The sequence below is a fragment of the Danio aesculapii genome, chromosome 19 (assembly GCF_903798145.1).
Source record: "Danio aesculapii chromosome 19, fDanAes4.1, whole genome shotgun sequence".
In the NCBI taxonomy this organism is placed as follows: domain Eukaryota; kingdom Metazoa; phylum Chordata; class Actinopteri; order Cypriniformes; family Danionidae; genus Danio; species Danio aesculapii.
Genome location: NC_079453.1, coordinates 45887313 through 45905854, shown reverse-complemented (window position 1 = coordinate 45905854; position 18542 = coordinate 45887313). Strand labels below are relative to the sequence as shown.

At 37.1% G+C, this 18542-nt stretch overlaps 1 protein-coding gene across 1 annotated transcript in view; it reads right to left on the bottom strand.

The window, feature by feature from the left end:
* Nucleotides 1–2729: 2729 nt before the first annotated feature.
* si:ch211-199g17.2 (uncharacterized) overlaps nucleotides 2730–18542 on the bottom strand; it is a 29268-nt gene continuing 13455 nt past the window's right edge. Inside the window, exons 8-14 of the mRNA XM_056480545.1 lie at nucleotides 15761–16522; nucleotides 13624–13740; nucleotides 13377–13522; nucleotides 7693–7806; nucleotides 7549–7606; nucleotides 6572–6655; nucleotides 2730–3635 (exon numbers count right to left, since the gene is read on the bottom strand). Of these exons, the coding sequence (XP_056336520.1) occupies nucleotides 3052–3635; nucleotides 6572–6655; nucleotides 7549–7606; nucleotides 7693–7806; nucleotides 13377–13522; nucleotides 13624–13740; nucleotides 15761–16522 (1865 nt within the window). The 3' untranslated portion in view covers nucleotides 2730–3051. The remainder of the gene's footprint in view (nucleotides 3636–6571; nucleotides 6656–7548; nucleotides 7607–7692; nucleotides 7807–13376; nucleotides 13523–13623; nucleotides 13741–15760; nucleotides 16523–18542) is intronic.

The window sequence follows — 18542 nt, the reverse complement described above, 5'->3', positions numbered from 1 at the left end:
TAAAACTAAAGAAATTGGCTGATTCTCTTGGTATAACAACAATATGAACATTTTCAGTATTAAAAGCAGTGAAATTAACAAAACAACAAAAGCTAATCTGTGTTGCCTGTCTGTTTGAAAAACATTCAATAATTAAGTTTTTAAAGAAAGAAAATGCACTTTCAAGTGCTGCTGTTCACTTCCAACAGGATGAATGAGAGGTATTTAACATTTAAACTAATAACAACAACATAAATTTAGCTTAGCTTATGAATGCATAGAAGCAAAACTTTCTTTAACTCTTGTAAAACTAAAGTGCATGTCTCATTTGCACAATACTGTACCAGAAAAAAAAAAGAATGAATGCTACAAAATGCAAAAAGGAACAGATATATTTGTAAATAGTCATTGGTAACACAAACTTGTATTCATTAAAGAGCCCATATTATGGGTTTTTGAAAATGCCCTTCCATGTAGTGTGTAACACAGCTCTAAGTGAAGTGAAATATCCAGCTAAGGCTTAAATCTGTAAGTGTACAGTGTTTAAAACTATTGATTCATCTATAAAAGAGTCGACTCATAGTGCTTCAAACGAGTCGCCTTGATAACGAGTCATTAGGTGTTTCGCGATGACGCAGCCACGAAACACAAGCCTCGCCAGTAGTTAGGCGCGCAAACCAGGGAGATTTGAAACCTGCGGCCCCGCCCACTAACACAGAAAAAACACTAGACACACACACACAGACGCCGCCGGTCGAATGAAGTCACGCTGTGCTCAGATGGATAATATTGACAGTCTCTACCCAAAGATGAGTTGTTAACCTGGTACAGTACACGCGGTTACTCTTTATATTCTCTTATCACATGTAAGCCACGTTAAAAACGCGACGCGTGCCGCTTTGTTTACGGATTTAACGTTAAAGGCTTTTGTGAGCTCACAACTGCCGTTTGTCGTTGCTATGGCGATCGATCGTAAGCTAGGAGACAGGAGACTCGTGTCACTTTCCCTAGTTCTTCTGAGGAGCGTTGTGTGTGTGTGTGTGAGAGAGAGAGAGAGAGAGAGAGAGAGACTCGCGTCGCTTTCCCTAGTTCTTCTGAGGAGCGTTGTGTGTGTGTGTGTGTGTGTGTGTGTGTGTGAGAGAGAGAGAGAGAGAGAGAGAGACTCGCGTCGCTTTCCCTAGTTCTTCTGAGGAGCGTTGTGTGTGTGTGTGAGAGAGAGAGAGAGAGAGAGAGAGAGAGAGACTCGCGTCGCTTTCCCTAGTTTTTCTGAGGAGCGTTGTGTGTGTGTGTGTGTGTGAGAGAGAGAGAGAGAGACTCGCGTCGCTTTCCCTAGTTTTTCTGAGGAGCGTTGTGTGTGTGTGTGTGTGTGAGAGAGAGAGAGGGAGAGGGAGAGAGAGAGAGACTCGCGTCGATCTCCCCAGTTCTTCTGAGGAGGGTTGTGTGTGTGTGTGAAAAAAGCCTTACACTATGAAGCGCGTGTGCACTGTGACTACTTTTATATAGTTGATTACCAGCTGGGCATTTCACTCTGTCTCGTGCTGAAGCCTGTCACTGTCGACCAATCGCAGCAGGCTGTCATCGGTCCAATCAGCGCAGATTAGCTTCGCGCTGAGGAGGGGGTTGGGAACAAATGAATCGCTGAACGATTCATATGGGAGTCGTTGGGATAATTAGGTAAAAATAAATGCAGGTTATAAGACCATCAAAGTGTTTTATGACCTTGCATGCATATTAGACTGTTGTTGGAGACCCTTACAACCTAAATATGACCCTATTTCATGTATAATATGGGCTCTTTAACTAGTAAACGGCAACGCTCTCACTCCACATAAATAAATGCTAACTTGTTTTATATATAATATATTGTTCTCCAAAAAAATATGCATATACCTTAACTAAATGCCATAGCAACTAAACGATTATGCTAAATAATACTTGTGAAAAAATATTGCGCTAAAAAAATGAAGCCTTTTGAGGGAACAAAGATTAAAAGGCAAAAAAAAATTATGTAAAAAAAAAAAAAAAAACCTATCAATTAATGTTTGAGGAATATTTTCCTTATTTTATTATGTTTCTTTATCTACTGTTGCTGGTGCTGATTACCAATCCTTCACTTTTAAAATGATTCTTTTATAGGAAAAGGCAGCTTTTTAAATTTTGCTTCAATAAATGTGTTTATCAGAGAAGAGATTATTATTTTGTTTGCTTAGTCCTGCAACTAAAAGAGATTAAGATTATATCTGGAAAAATTACAAAGTTAATGCTACTGAACACAGCATTAACTTCATCATTTTTCCAGATTTACTGTAAACATACATTTACAATTTGGATCTTCATCTCTTAACAAACTAGTAACACAGAGAATATATGAAGAGTTCATATGCAAAAGCCTCTAAATGCCATCATAAACCTTCCAAAATTAACATTTTTCCATTATTATTTTAGATATTTCACTTTTATGGTGATGAATGGGTTATTTTCATTGCCTTTAATATCAAATAACAGCATATAAACAGGAGACTGAGAAAAAAAATGCTCATTTTAGAAGAACATTTCAGAGAGCATTTAGAGGTTTTTGCATCTGAACTCGTTTGTGTACATTTCTAGGTGTGCATGCATATATATATATATATATATATATATATATATATATATATATATATATATATATATATATATAAATATATATAGTTTATGTATTATATGTATATATGTTTATGTATTACACATATACATGCAGTTTATATGCTTATGTGTTGGTGTCACATGTATGCATGTATATATTTATGTACGCATGTAGATACATATATAAAGGCATACATATATGACACCATCACATATGCATGTATACATGTAGTACCATATACATGCAAACTAATAATACATAACCAAAAAATAATCCCCATCCTTTTGACGGAGAAGGCCAAATTAAGAATACTAATGAAAAATTTGCACAAATGGATCGGAATAAAATCTGAAGGTGTACTATTTGGACCCAATTCTTTTGCAAAATGGTTTGCTGCATCTACTCCCAGATGTCCTCGTATTATATGCTCTCTCGAAGACTCAGAATCACCACCAGTACTGCATGTACCCTGCACACTCAGCATGAGCACCTGCATCTCTGCTCTGCCATTGGCTGTCTCTGAAGTCCCGGTAATTCTGCTCCGGCCAATCAGCACGCTCCACAGTGACCACTGGACCACAGTCCTCCAGCATCTGAGACCGCTCGGTTTGACTACTGAACTGCTCTGTGTGGTCAAACTGAGCTGAAATCCTGAGCTGCTCGGAGTCTGAAGCGGTCAGTGTGTGGTGGTCCGTCTGAGTGAGTTCCTGCTGTGTGGTGGTGTCGACTGTGTGTGGACAGCCGTACATGCAAAGTTGAGAATGTGTGTTTTGCCCTTCGATCTCTGGCGCTATAGTAGTCTTGTCTTTTAGAGGTGCTCTCTCAATGACGATGGGGGGTCCGGCCTGCAGAGACAGGCTTACCTTAAACACAGTTTCCTTTACTTCATTAGCATTGGTGTAAGGACTGTCAGCATTTTCTGTCTTTATTTTTTTGCTCATCCCTCGGGTTGGAGCTTCATGTTGATCTTCAACAGGACGTTTCTTTGAAGGTGGAGGGATTTCTGGACGTTTGCGAGTTGGAATGGGACCTTTGGAAAGAAAAGAATCTGCATTAATTATTTTTGCATAAAATGCTTTTCTTACTTTGTCTCGTGTCTAGTCCAGATATCTAAAAATTCTTTAAACAAGAAGCAAGAAGCATTCTTTAGACAAGGAAAAGATAGTCTTGTTTTAAGAGATACTATGTCAAAATTAAGTGAGTTATTCCTTAAAACAAGCTAAATAATCTGCCAATAGGGTACACAAAATAATCTTATGTCAAAAGGGAAAACAAGATTTTACAGATTATATTGACAGTATTTTACTAGCTCATTTGCAGCGGTCTTTGGGTCGCCAGGTATGTATTGAGAAAGACACATTTTTGTGGCTACATAAGCACAAAACTAGTCTAATTAATGGAACAATACTGTTTTTCTACAATTGCATTTTATAAAGAGCCCAAATATCCAGGAAAACCACCACCCAGGCAACACTTTTTACAACACTAACCCATAAATGAGCATCTCTTCATTTTTTTTATATTATTATAAATATAACTTTAGATTTTTATTATTATTATATTAATTCATTTCTTTCTTTATTAATCAAGTAAATCATTTATTTATTTGTTCTCAGATAATATTTCTTAAATAATTTTGTATTTATTTTAATTTAAATTTAGTTTGAAGCAAAAACCTTTAGTATAAAGTCACAACTAAAATATATTATGATATAGACATAACAAAATTGAGTTCTTATCAATAGTGGATTTTTTTTCATGCTTGACTCAAACAAAACCACAATTAATTACATTTGCAAAAGTGATTTTACATACAAGTGCAGCATAAAACAAAGTGGCATACTTTAATTTTTCCAAAAACATTTCAGTAAATAAAATATAAACATACACAGTAGGTGAGATAATGTTGCATCTAATGTAACAACTTCCTAGTGACAAAATCTGCACAACCTAGGATACAGTTTAAAGATTTACAATGAGTACGTTTACATGGACACCAATCATTCAATTTTAATAGGATTAAGACAATACTCTGATTAGGAGTCTACAATGTAAACAGCGATATTTGATTAATTTAATCTGATTAAGGCCATAATGGTACTAAACAGAAATCGGAAGACATGTGGAGTATGCTGATTTTAGTGGCATCATTGTAGTGCAATACAGACATGTAAACACCGCAAATAAACTGTTACCCTCATGTAGGATTTTTGCCACAGGAAAGTCTATACACACGGCTGTTTGGCACTATTCTCTGCATCTTCCGAGTAATTAAAGGACCAGAGACACCTACATTTCGAAATGCAGTTTTTTCCCATACAGCATGCGGTATAAAATTCTATTAAAACAACATACTTCAAACAGTTCATACTCGCATTTCAATATCTCGTTTGTCATGGGGGGCATGCATGAAAGTGAAAGTGCCAAACTGCAGTTAAAGCTGACAAATTAAAAATGAAACACCAGAAATTACATGAAATGTGGATATCGTGGTGACGCAAAGACATTAATCGAATTGTTTTATAACCTGTAAAACAGAATCACGAAAGGAACATTAAAAAAAAAAAAAAACTCATGTAAACACCTTAATCTTAACCTTATTACTGATGTCCATGTAAATGTAGTCAATAACAAAGTCATGATGTTAATTAGCATTTTGTTGCTGAACTGAGATTATTATTTTTTTGTTCGTGTAAGACTTTTATTTGCAAATACAAGGTACTGTCATAGGCACTCCATTAGCATTTATTTATGCAAATTTATTTATAGGAAAAATTTAAACATGATTATATTTCTAATAATAACCCATTCCAGTCGAACATTAAAGTATGGATGAGATATATAGATGATTGTTTTATGATGCACAGAACAAAAATTAGACTCATTTACATCTTTTAGAAATTCAAAAATTCCTTCAAGTAAATTCACGACAGAAAAGAGCACAGATTCAGTACATTTTTTGGACATAACCTCCTAGGGCTTGAGTGTCCACATACATGGACAGCACATTTTAACTCTTAAGTGGCTATTTAAAAGACTTTATATGTTTTATATTTTGTTACAGACATATAGTGTCATCCTGCAACTGTTTTGCAGCATATGAAATGTCCCAAACTTTATTTTTAACTGTCCAAAATGGGGAAAAAAAAATAGTTTTTACTCTTTGATAGTCAAAGCAAGTTCAAAAAAATGTATATGCTAAATGTGCATTAAAAAAATTCAGGAAAAAGTGTTTTATGTGAATTTGGACCACGAGTCCACATATATGGACATTATTTTTCTCTAAAGTACATTGTATTAAAACATAATACTTAAATTTTTATTTCTCTTTGATATTTGGGCTTATTGGAACCTAATTAGAATAAAAACCTATGTAAAAAAACACCTTGGGCCTTAAGAGGTTAAAAGTAAAGGAAACACCAATATATCGAAAACCAATGGATAAAACACAATATTATCTATGGACAGTTACCATCCAGTCCATATTAAATGCAGTTTGCCAGTCAGATAATGCTTTTAAAGGTGAAGAAAATATTTCTTGTGTGGTTAACTACAGTATATTGAAATGATAATGAGATGTGTTTAACTATCGAGTAGTCGCCTAACTAATAATGTTATGCGATTGACTGTGGGATAAAAGGGTGGAGTGAGAAGATTGTCACATACTGAGGAAGGCATTATGCCGAAGTGTCTGTGTTTTGTATCTCCCAAGAATGTAAAACAAAGCTACATAAAGTAATTATTTAATGAGTGTCAATCAGGACTTTCTGAATGAATGATCCTTAAATAGAGTCTTTTATTATCTACAAAACATCTATATAATATCTACAAACGTCATTTTAGCTGGTGAATTCTATAAACCATGGAAAAAATAAGCAATTTTTTGGTCTAAAAAAATAAATAAATAAATAAACAAACAAACAGGACCCATTCTAATGTATAAAAACAAGAGAAACTGTCTTTCACCTGTTATTCTGTTGTTTCGTTCATTGAAAGACAACAGATCTGATGTCCACACTACACCAACTCCACTGTTCACCACAGGTATGCCTTTGGAGAAAAATGAAACAAAGCTGAAGACGAAATTATTAGCCCCCCAGCCAAATGTTATTACTTTCAAATATTGCTGTTTAGCAGAGAAATTATTTTTAATCAAAGTAATTTCTCATAACTAATTTCTTTTGTCTTTGCCATAATGAAAGTACATATTTTACTAGTTATATTTGCCAGATACTAGCATTTAGCCAATTTAATGACAAAGTTAATTGGGTAACTGGGCAAGTTTATAAGTTTTATAAGGCAAGTTATCAGGGAACAGTGATTTGTTCTGTAGCCAATCAAATAGCATTTAAAAAAAAACACAATATAAATATAGTTATTCCAGCTAAAATAAAATAAAAAAATACTTTCTTCTCAAGAAATATATAATAGTAAATACTTTAAAATATGCCAATTCTGTTATATTTGAGGGTGGCATAGTGGCTCAGTGGTTAGCACTGTCGCCTCACAGCAAGAAGGTCTCTGGTTCGAGTCCAGACTGGGTCAGCTGGCATTTCTGTGTGGAGTTTACGTTCTCCCCGTGTTGGCGTAGGTTTCCTCCGGTTTCCCCCACAGTCCAAAGACATGCGCTATTGGCTTTAGTGGATGAGTGTGTATGTGAATGAGAGTGTATGGGTGTTTCCCAGTACTGGGTTGCGGCAGGAGGGGCATTCGCTGCGTAAAACATGCTGGAATAGTTGGCGGTTCAATCTGCTGTGGCGACCCCTGATAAATAAGGGACTAAGCCGAAGAAAAATTAATGAATGAATGTTATATTAGAAAAAGAGTTCAACACTACACAGGAGAGCTCATTATTTTGCCTTCAACTGTTTGATGATGAACAAAATATTATAGGTTTGTTTTTGAAATATAACAATTACATATTGTGCTTCTGCAGAACTTACAGCTCTGATAATCCTTCTGCAATATATCATTAAAGATTTGAACAGGCAAGTTCACCACCTGCAACAATACGAAATTATCTCAATCACATCATGTTTAATTCATATTTGATTAACATAGTTGATATTTTTAACAAAGAAAATGACCTTTATATGTGCCCTTCCGTCCTTTTTCTCCAAGTGGAGAGCGACCTCTTCAAGCTGCTTTATTGTAAGGCCTGGTTTGGACTTTTTAGGCAAGAGCTCTGGATGGTGAGCTTTCTGTCGACATGAAGACATTCATAAAACTTAAAGTACACATGAAATCAAAACTAACCATATGATTTTGTTAGCTCACATTGCGAGCTTTGTAGTGAACAATTCATCTGTGCGTGTCATTAGGAAGAAAAAAAGTTTGCCCTCAGATTAGGTCAGTCTGAGGTATTGGGTGTGGCTAACATACTTGACCACGCCCCCTTCAGCTGTCAGTTTTGACAACAAACAGAAATGGTGAGGAGTAATAACTGTTGTAATAACTCTCCCCAAACCCTTTTCCAGATCTTTCCAGAATGAAATGCCTACTTAACTGCATGCAATCAGTTTGCAGTAGAAAAAATAAGCCATGCCCACTGTTTTCTCTTTTAATATTCCATTTCTCTAGGAACTGAGTCACAATGTGAAAAAAAAAGAAGAAGAAAAAAGTCGGTTCCAGTTCATGCAGACTTTAATGTTCACACAAAAAACATTTTCATATTCTTGAAAGTCTGTGAACCGGAGGTTTCTGAGACTTTTATTTCAGTATGTTTATTTATTTATTTCAGTCTGAGGTAATATTAATTAGAGGGCTTTCTTTCTTTGCATCATTCCCTTAAACTAACCGTTGAAAGGGTGAAGGGTGTAGTTAAGAATATTGTGTTATAAAATATGTTATAAAATAGCCATGCTGAATATCTGAACATGTTGAATAATATATTGATATTAGAATAAAGCCATGTTGACTAATCAGAAGCCTAAAAACAGGAGACAGCAGGGCACAATTTGAAGTCAAACAAAGGAGAAAATGCCATGTATGCTGATGACTTGAGGTTAAAACACCAGCCACACTGTTACTAGATTTACCAGTGATTCTACAACCTGGCAGGAGTTTCCAAAACATTTCGGTTTCATTCATATTAGGGATAAAGTACATCCAGGGGTCCGCTCTTCATACCTCGCTTAAATGATCTAATTTGGCAGATCCTGAATCTTTTAATCTTGATAAATGATCTCTGGCTAATTTGGTTCTTTAAACAAGTTCGCAAATCAGATTAAAATGTCTGGATGAACTGATCTGAGATCGCTGCCTGTGTGTTGAAGGACAGATCTATCGATCCTCGAAATCATGATCAGCAATGCAACGATTGGCTGACGGCACAGCAGCGTAATGACATCATCTGATTAATACTCAATTATCAATGTGAGCAAAATGACATAAAACTTGTAGTAAATGGTTTGTTAAATATGATATGCAATAACTTTCCGTTGTGTGCTGCAGGCTTTACACTTTCAGTATTTAGTCATTTTACTATAGGCCTATTCAAGTTTCTTAATCGGCGTAAGGAATAACTGGCTGTTTAAATTAATTTTGCATCAAAAAAGCATTTTGATATTGGTGAAGGTGTCTGCAAAACATCAAGTCACCGGCATATTAGCTGTCAAAACATGTTCATGACTGCATGAAGGATCGTTCCTTAAAAAAAATAAACCAAACAAACAAAAAACAGCCGAATATAATGTCTATTATCATACACAAATTGTACTTAAAAGCTGGTAACTTAATATAGGACGCATTTGTATCTAAAAAGTCCATAATAATAAACATTCTCTTTGAACCTCTTGGGGATAGAACCCCCTGTGAAAGTTTTTGTACTTTTATTTTGGATTGCAGATTGCATACGTTTTATTTATATATATTTCTAATTATATAATATATATTTCTAATTATATAATATATATTTTTAATTATATAATATATATAATATATATATTAAATTTAATATAAATTAAATTTTGTTTTTAACTATTTACTATATTTCCAAGTGTATTTAACTACTACTTTAAGAAGATATCAGCATTTGGTACATACGTTTAGTATTACCTTTGCCTGAAATGACCCAATCTAATCCGGTTTATATGAAATTAGCCTGCTTCTGAACAGGTTTGAGCTACCAGACCAGCTACCTGACAACAACTTTCGGAAGAGTTTTGAAGAACCAAACCTGGATTGTGTCAAATAGTAATTGTTTCGTATTGTGTCATATACCACTTATTACACAGCTACTTCACACAAAACATTGTTCTGAGCTGTAATAGTTTATTAAATCTTTAATTACATGCAAAGCTGACAGAAACGAATGTGAAGCTGATGGAGCACACAATAACCTGCGCATTTGCCTAGTCAGTCACAAAATGGCACCAAAAATGCAAAGCTGACAGAAACTAAACCATTTCAATGAAGCATATACTAACCTATGTACAAGATTAGGCCAAACCGCGGTACGACATAAGAGGTTAGCAAATACATATGAATGTGGATGCAAGCATATGAATTTCAACATATTCACTGGCCTTCAAGGAGATTTTCAGTTCCCGGATGAGCCTGTGTTAGTTAGCGGTTGTTATTTTGGAATGACATGCCTTGGAATGTCACGACTGACCAATCAGAAGCGAGTATTCAAGACAGCTGGGTAATAAGGGATATTGTTGTGGAGTGTTGTGATAACGATATTTCTTACTATATACCTTGCAAAATGCTATTTTATCAGCAATTGAAAAGCAATTATGTAATGATCATACTAAAATAAATAGGTAACAGCTATTTTTCAGAGCTAATTAAATCTACTAATACTATAGAAGGTGCAAACAGACTTTAAACACCGCTAATGATTGAAAACCTCAGATTTTTATTTTTTGTTGTCATTTTTTCTTGTCTACCAGCATTTGTATTGATTTTCAGCACTAGATTCACCAAAGAGCACCTACTGGAAAAACGGCAATAAAGATATTAAAGGTCTCAGTAAAGCCTCAGATAAGTAAAGGCCTCCCCTGATTGGTCAAATATTTTGTGTGTAGACAAAATCCTGTTTCACACCGCAAGCACAAGCAGCGTGTGTGTTTTTTCGGCGTCCATGTTAACAGATTAGAGCTTTTATACTGCACGCAGAAGCAGCACATCAGCAAGAGTCGTGAGCATCCCTGAAGTAGCAGTGCCACAATAGTTTCGCGCTGGGTCTATTTTTGCAGCGCTGCTCACGCTCAATTAAAGTGACAGTGCACTGATAATGACCAATAACACACTTAGTGACAGTCAAAAGTAGCAATTTTACCCAATAAATGCATCGATAATATCCACTGATTTATATATGGTCAAATCAAATGAACTTAAACGATTAAAAACAGCAACAAATGTATATTTAGGCCCGAACTACAAAACCAAATGTAAAACAATTTTAGTATGAGTTTTACTGGTCGCACACTATTGTTGCAGAAGAGAGAAAATAGAAAGGCCGCTTTAAAGGGCCCATAGTTTACCTCTTTTTTATGATTTAATATTAATATTATGGTTCTTCTGAGTGTGCCAGTTTAGGTTCAGTTTAAAACACAATTCAGATTTGTTTATTATAATGTGTTAAAAAGTGTCATGTTGGGGGTGTGTCCACAGGTCGCTGATTTATGGGTGTGTTGCTTCACATGTAAATTAGTTTCGGCTTCCCGCCAACGTAACAAGGGGGCAGGGCCATGAGCTCAACCGCTCACCTGCGTTTGCAACAGAGTCTGACAGGCAGACTCAGAGAAGGAGAAGGAGTGAGAGGATCACCATTCAGTCGTACATGTACGACTCTGACATAGACCAAGCAGAGTACAAAATCATTTGTGTCTTTGTACAGTTTTACAGCCAACTGTGTGCTAGTTTCAAGTGCCGAGCTTGTACACAGAAACTAATAACCACGCACACTGAATTAACTTTGACTGAGGCACCGGATGCGCCGCTCGAAGCCGCGACACGGCACACCAGACACTCTCTGTGGCGCGCCAGAAACATGAAGTGTCCCGAATTGTCGCGTCACGCATTTTTGAATTCTAAACAGTTTCTGCAGCGGTCCGCGGCGCCCAGCCGTCGACTTGAGTGTACCCTGATAGAAACCGATGTTTAGAATTCTAAAACGCATGCTAGTTAAGATCACAGGGAGCTTCTGGGATCGCGAGAAATGCAAACGGCTGAAGTATAAGGTAGACTCAATGAGAAGTACACATGTTCGCAAACCTACCTAAAGATACAACCAATAATTCCGATTAGAGCGATAATGTGGAGAATATTGCTCTTGTGTTGAGCCCAATGAGCCTTTCATCTAAAAATAGAGCTAGGGTGTTCCTTTAGTGATATTGCTTCGACTCACGCTGAAATGGCGGACGTGAATCAACAAACTGAGGATATGATGACGCGCCTGTCAATCAATATTGGTGGGCGGGGGGACCGCTCTCCTACGTAAAGTTGCGGTCGGTTTGAAAACCGCTCCAATTGGTCCACCGTTTTTATGTTGTTAAATTGAAAAGAAAAAGCACTGGGTGTGCCTATATCACCCCAATATGAAGGTCTATACACGATACATGCACATATGTCTGTCCAAACAGCTTGAAAAGTAGATTTTTTACCATAGGTGCCCTTTAAGACTGCTATTTACGGGAGTTGTAGTCCATAGTGAAGTGTATTGTGGGTAGTGTAGTTCGACATGCATGTTGGATGATGTGAGCTTGCTGTGTGCTGTGCAGTTGAAGCAGAGACAGAAAGTTTTATTCGGCTATGTTTTATGTTCACTCAAGTTATTCCACCCGGGAGCTGTTTTGCACTGTGAACCTGACAACATGAAAATAAGTAAAAGAAGGGCATGCATTGATTACTTTTGTCGACTCATTCTTTGCACGAGCATGAATTAACGAGCTGTTACTCTGCCGCTGGACATCACTGAAGCAGAGAAAGTAACACTAGATTAATCATGTATAAATATCATTAAAACTATATAGTATAAATATTATTATAATATAGGCCTACAACATCCTGACAATCAAAAACAAAATGACATAATATCACAGGCGATAGTCTTCAGAGTGAACCAGACATGAATGACACTCATAGAGCGTGAGAAGCATACAGTACTGTATGATCTATATCAGGGATGGGCAAACTCGATCCTGGAGGGCCGGTGTCCCTGCATAGTTTTGCTCCAACCCTAATCAAACACACCTGCTTGTAGCCTTCTAGTGATCCTAAAGACACTAATTAGGGTGTTCAGGTGTGTTTGATTAGTGTTGGAGCAAAACTCTGCAGGGACACCGGCCCTCGAGGATCGAGTTTGCCCATGCCTGATCTACATAATGAGTAAAATAAATACTTGCAGGTTAAAGAAACAGCTTAAGAGGAAGTTGCCGCAGGCCTTGGTGCAGATAAAAAGTAAAAAAGTGTTTTTGTATATAGAGAGAGATAGGTAACTAGATAGAATAGACAGAGATAGATTGATTTGTGCAGCAGGTGCCGAAGAGCTCCTTCTGCTCTCCATACGCACTGCGCATGCGCTGCTCACACTCTGCTTTTGCTTGTGGTGTGAAACAGGCGAAACAGCCAAACAGTCAAAAAACCTAACCCTAACTATAAAAATCTATCCTAGCTTCTGTCAGTGATCATGTATTTTTTTCCCTTCCTCCATCCTCTTCCTTATTCCTCATTCCTTTTTACTACATGAACATGTGCCCCTAAGCTAAAGTGGTTTCACAAAAATTCAGATAGCTGGCAAAGTCAAGGTTACAGGAACACTTACCAAGTAGTTTCTCTGGTGGTCAGGGTTAATGAGGTGCTTGATTATTTTTTTCCTCTTCCTCATCTTTGCAGAACACACCTGGCACAGGTAAAAGCACGAAGGTGGATTCCCGGGCATGCACTGGCACTTGATTACAGCTTGCAGACCTGTGTCAAACACGCTCACAGACAGTTTGGTGCAGTGAATCTGAATCATCTTTTGTGTGTGATTTATTGTGCTGGATTAAAAAGTCTGTAGACCCACTCACCTATAAGAGGCTTTTGACCACTGTGGTTTACAATATCCACATCTGAGGGGCGTTGGGGAGTTTGAGAGAACTGGGTAATTGGGTTTTGTGACAACAGATATTTGTTTTCTTGTTCCGCTGTAAATATAAATGAAAATTAGACAAACCCCAGGATAATGCATTTGATCTGCTAATTAAAAACGACTGCAATATTTAACTAGAGAACTCTAAACATTTCAATCTAAATTATATTTTAAGACTTTTCAATGGATTTAGACACTGATCATTATCCTGGACACATGAAAACGTTTTTAATTTATAGTTTAAACAGGTTATAAGCACAAACAAAAATGTCTTAAACAGGTATTTTTTTTAAAGAAAAATAATATATTTTTGATAATTAGGTAATACAATTATTGTAGCTATTATACACGCGCCGGGTATTTTATTAGGTTCACCTGTCCAACTGCTTGTTAATACAAATTTCTAATCAGCCAATCACATGGCAGAAACACAGTGCATTTCAACATGTAGACATGAGCTGCGTCCCAAATCGCATACTTATGCACTATTCAACGCCATTTTGTAGTATAAATAGTGTAAGTACGTTCACACTGAAAACACTAAAAATAATAAATCCACTTTAATTACCCGGATGATGCACTCATTCAGCCGGTAAAATGAAGTAATGATGGACACTTCACGCACTCAACGACCGCAGGTTTGCTCACATGGATAACTATATTTATTTTGGATTGTGAATGCGGTTATACTCATGGCAAGTATTTGGTAATTTATTTCACTGATTTGGCAAACGCCAAACGTCATCAGGGAAACGGTTTGAATTTCCGCTTAGTAAAAAAATATTAGTGCTCCAATTGGGACGACACTACATACATATACTATGCTGTTGAGTGTGTAGGTGCATAAGTACTTAGTGCATGAGTGCACAGTGTATAGTGTGCCATTTGAAACACAGCTGTGGTCAAGACGATCTGCTGCAGTTCAAACCCCAAACCTTCCCCAAAAGAATGGGGAAGAAAGGTGATTTAAGTGACTTTGAATGTGGCATGGTTGTTGGTGCCAGATGTTCTAATCTGAGTATTTCAGAAACTGCTGATCTACTGGGATTTTCACACACAACCATCTCTAGGGTTTACAGAGAATGGTCTGACAAAGAAGAAATATCCAGTGAGCGGCAGTTCTGTGGGCACAAATGTCTTGTTGATGCCAGAGGTCAAAGGAGAATGGCCAGACTGGTTCCAGCTGATAGAAAGACAACAGTAACTCAAATAACCACTCGTTACAACCGAGGTCTGCAGAAGAGCATCTCTGAATAAACAACACGTCCAACCTTGAGGCGGATGGGCTACAGCAGCAGAAGACCACACCGGGTGCCACTCCTGTCAGCTAAGAACAGGAAACTGAGGCTACAATTCACACAGGATCACCAAAATTGGACAATAGAAGATTGGAAAAAGGTTGCCTGGTCTGATGAGTCTCGATTTCTGCTGCGACATTCAGATGGCAGAAGTAATAACACAAATCTTTAATCTGTCATTATTTACATGAAAAGCCATTCAGAGAAACAATAGCTTCTAAAGCAAAAAATAAAGAAATAAATCAGGCATATTCAGTAAAACATTTATATTATACAACATATTACTAATTAATTGTTCTTTTAACTGTTTATACTTAATTTAACATTAATTTAAGGATTACAGCTCAGAACAATTCTGGTTCTAAAATAATTGTTTTTTTTAATTATATTAATTTATTGTCTATACCAAACAATAATGCACTACTAATAAAACACTATTTCACACATACAGTAACTTTCATATTTCATTGTCAGGAAGATTTCTTTTAAACATTAAAGTAGACATTTTACTTGCATTTAACATCCTATGCATCAGTGTTTCCCAACCCTGTTCCTTGAGGCACACCAACAGTATATATTTTGGATGTCTCCCTTATCTGACCCATTAACTTCAGATTTTGGAGTCACTTTTTTTGCATAAATTCTATGTAGATAAATTCACTTTTGTAAATTTAATAAAAAAAAAATTCTTAGACCCACGCATTATGTGTGGAAAAATAATAAATACAAAATAAGAGTATCAAAAATATTAATTCTCAAAATAATAAAATTCATTACCATGTGCTTTCCAGTTGTTATGGATTGGTTCCTGTGAATACGCCTGATCATGTGACTGATTTGGATGCATTACAGCAGATTCCAATACACCAATGCTGTGGGGCTTCATCAAACTGGTGGTCTCCACATCACATCGTGGCTCCAGACCATCACGTGATCTTTCCTTTCCCAAATATTCATTAGTTAAATCCTGGGTTATCTTTGGTACAGTGTTGCTCACAGGATAAGATGGTGTTTGATATGGAGTGCTTTGGGCTGAACGCAGCGCATGGGTTTCATAACCAACTCCAAATGACTGCAAGACTGCATTCCTGTTTTCTTCACCAGAACACACCATGTAGTTCTGGCAAGGAGGTCCGACAGGGCTCCACTGTGTTGGCGGTCTTACTGATGAAACTCTCCACACTTGTGTTAAACACTGGTTTTCGGATGACATTGTGTATGTTTGAAAACTCTGGTTTCTGTGTGGTTGATCCTGACTTATGTGTTGGCTTATAAAACTTCCCAGAACAGGAATTCTTGATGGAACATGTGGATCCAATAGACTGTGAGGTGTAGATTTATTCTGGCATATGAGTAATGGTTTGACACTTTGGAGCAATGCATTTGGTGTTGAGCTGGTTGAGACTGTCTGAGGTTCAACATCAGCTGGACACTTCGATGGTATAGTGGACACATAGCGGGTTGGATATAAAGTGGGAAGATGTCCATTCCCATCCACATTCCCAGACATCTGCTGCCATTCAAGTTTTGTTGCATTGCCTTTCATAACACAAAGATGCATTAAAATACATTAAACATTTTTATTATACGTGTGCAATAGTTATTGTCTTTAATAATGTTATAAATGTTGCTTTAAGAATGTTAGAGCTAAATACACTCACCGGCTTTACTAGGTACTTTATTACCTACCTGTCCAACTGCTCATTAACGCAAACTTCTAATCAGCCAATCACATGGCAGCAACTCAATTCATTTAGGCATGTAGACATGGTCAAGACGATCTGCTCAAACCGAGCATCAGGAGGAAGAAAAGTGATTTAAGTGACTTTGAACATGGCATGGTTGTTGGTGCCAGACGGGCTGGTCTGAATATTTCAGAAACTGCTGATCTACTGAGATTTTCATGCACATCCATCTCTATGGTTTACAGAGAATGGTCAGAAAAAGAGTAAATATCCAGTGAGCGGCAGTTCTGTGGGCACAAATATCTTGTTGATGCCAGAGGTCAGAGGAGAATGGCCAGACTGGTTCCAGCTGATAGACAGGCAACAGTAACTCAGATAACCACTCGTTACAAACGAGGTCTGCAGAAGAGCATCTCTGAACACACAACACGTCCAACTTCTGCTACAGCAGCAGAAGACCACACCGGGTGCCACTCCTGTCAGCTAAGAACAGGAAACTGAGGCTACAATTCACACAGGCTCACCAAAATTGGACAATAGAAGATTGGAAAAAGGTTGCCTGGTCTGAGTCTCGATTTCTGCTGCGACATTCAGATGGTCGGGTCAGAATTTGGCGACAACAACATGAAAGCATGGATCCATCCTGCCTTGTATCAATGGATCAAGCTGGTGGTGGTGGTGTAATGGTGTGGGGGATATTTCCTTGGCACAGGAGGTTCACATCATGGATGTGCAGCCGACAACTTTGCAGTAACTGTGTGATGCTATCATGTCAATATGGACCAAAATCTGAGGAATATTTCCAGTACCTTGTTGAATCTATGCCACGAAGGATTAAGGCAGTTCTGAGGGCAAAAGGGGGTCCAACTTGGTACTAGTAAGGTGTACCTAATAAAGTGGCCGGTGAGTGTATATTGAGTATGTCATTCACTATATATAAAATAACTAAAATGATCTTGAGAGTCTAAAAAGCACTATAAGGCATTTTATCATAGTTATTAGACTGAAAAATCCAAAACATCCCTGTATAGGTGTGTTTGTCTTTGCATGCATGAGTGCCAATTTCCTGAATATCCTCAAGTGAGCATTGATACAAATTTGATTTAGATTTTATACAAACATTTAACATATGAGTGAGTTACATTTTACAGTTAAAATATGGACCCTTTTTTGTTTTACAATTTTGCCAATTTCTCATCAGTAGAAGTCGTCACAGTTGGGTAAATTTACAGCGCAGTGAATGGATAGTACGACAAATATTGTTTTGCAATACTGCTTGTTCAGAAAATAAAAGAAAAACTGAACGACGGTGTAATCAAGATCTTCAGAAAAAGGAAAACATTTGTGTGAGACTGATAACTGCAGCCTGAAGAGAGAACAAAGTCAAATTTACTGTCCAGTCCCCGTAGACGCTGCATTGCAAACACTTCACACACGCTGAAATTCTTTTTTTTTTCTTGAGACAGTATTATTTCTCCAAAGTAATGCAAACTGCAAGGTCGAGGCATGGCTGTGTCTCTGAGACTTTCAGGCCGTTTAAGGCAGGTAAAACCTCAGAACCTGGAAACAAGATTTTCAACTAAACTTGTCATGCCAGTTGTTTTGTTTCTGCTAATAAGCAAGCACTGCCCCTAAATTGTGTATTTAACTGAGTGCCTTGCTGCCAGGGCCGGAGTGGGACTCCTTTTCAGCCCTGGAGTTTCAAGCCTTAGACCAGCCCAACTCAGTTCACGACTAACTATATTAAAACAACGACATTTCTAATTCAGTTTCTAATGATACTATCATGCCCTTTTCAAGGAAACAGCTGCTTTAGAAATGTTTTTCATAAATATGAGAACATCAAAGGGTAGCTAAATCTCTAACATTATTCT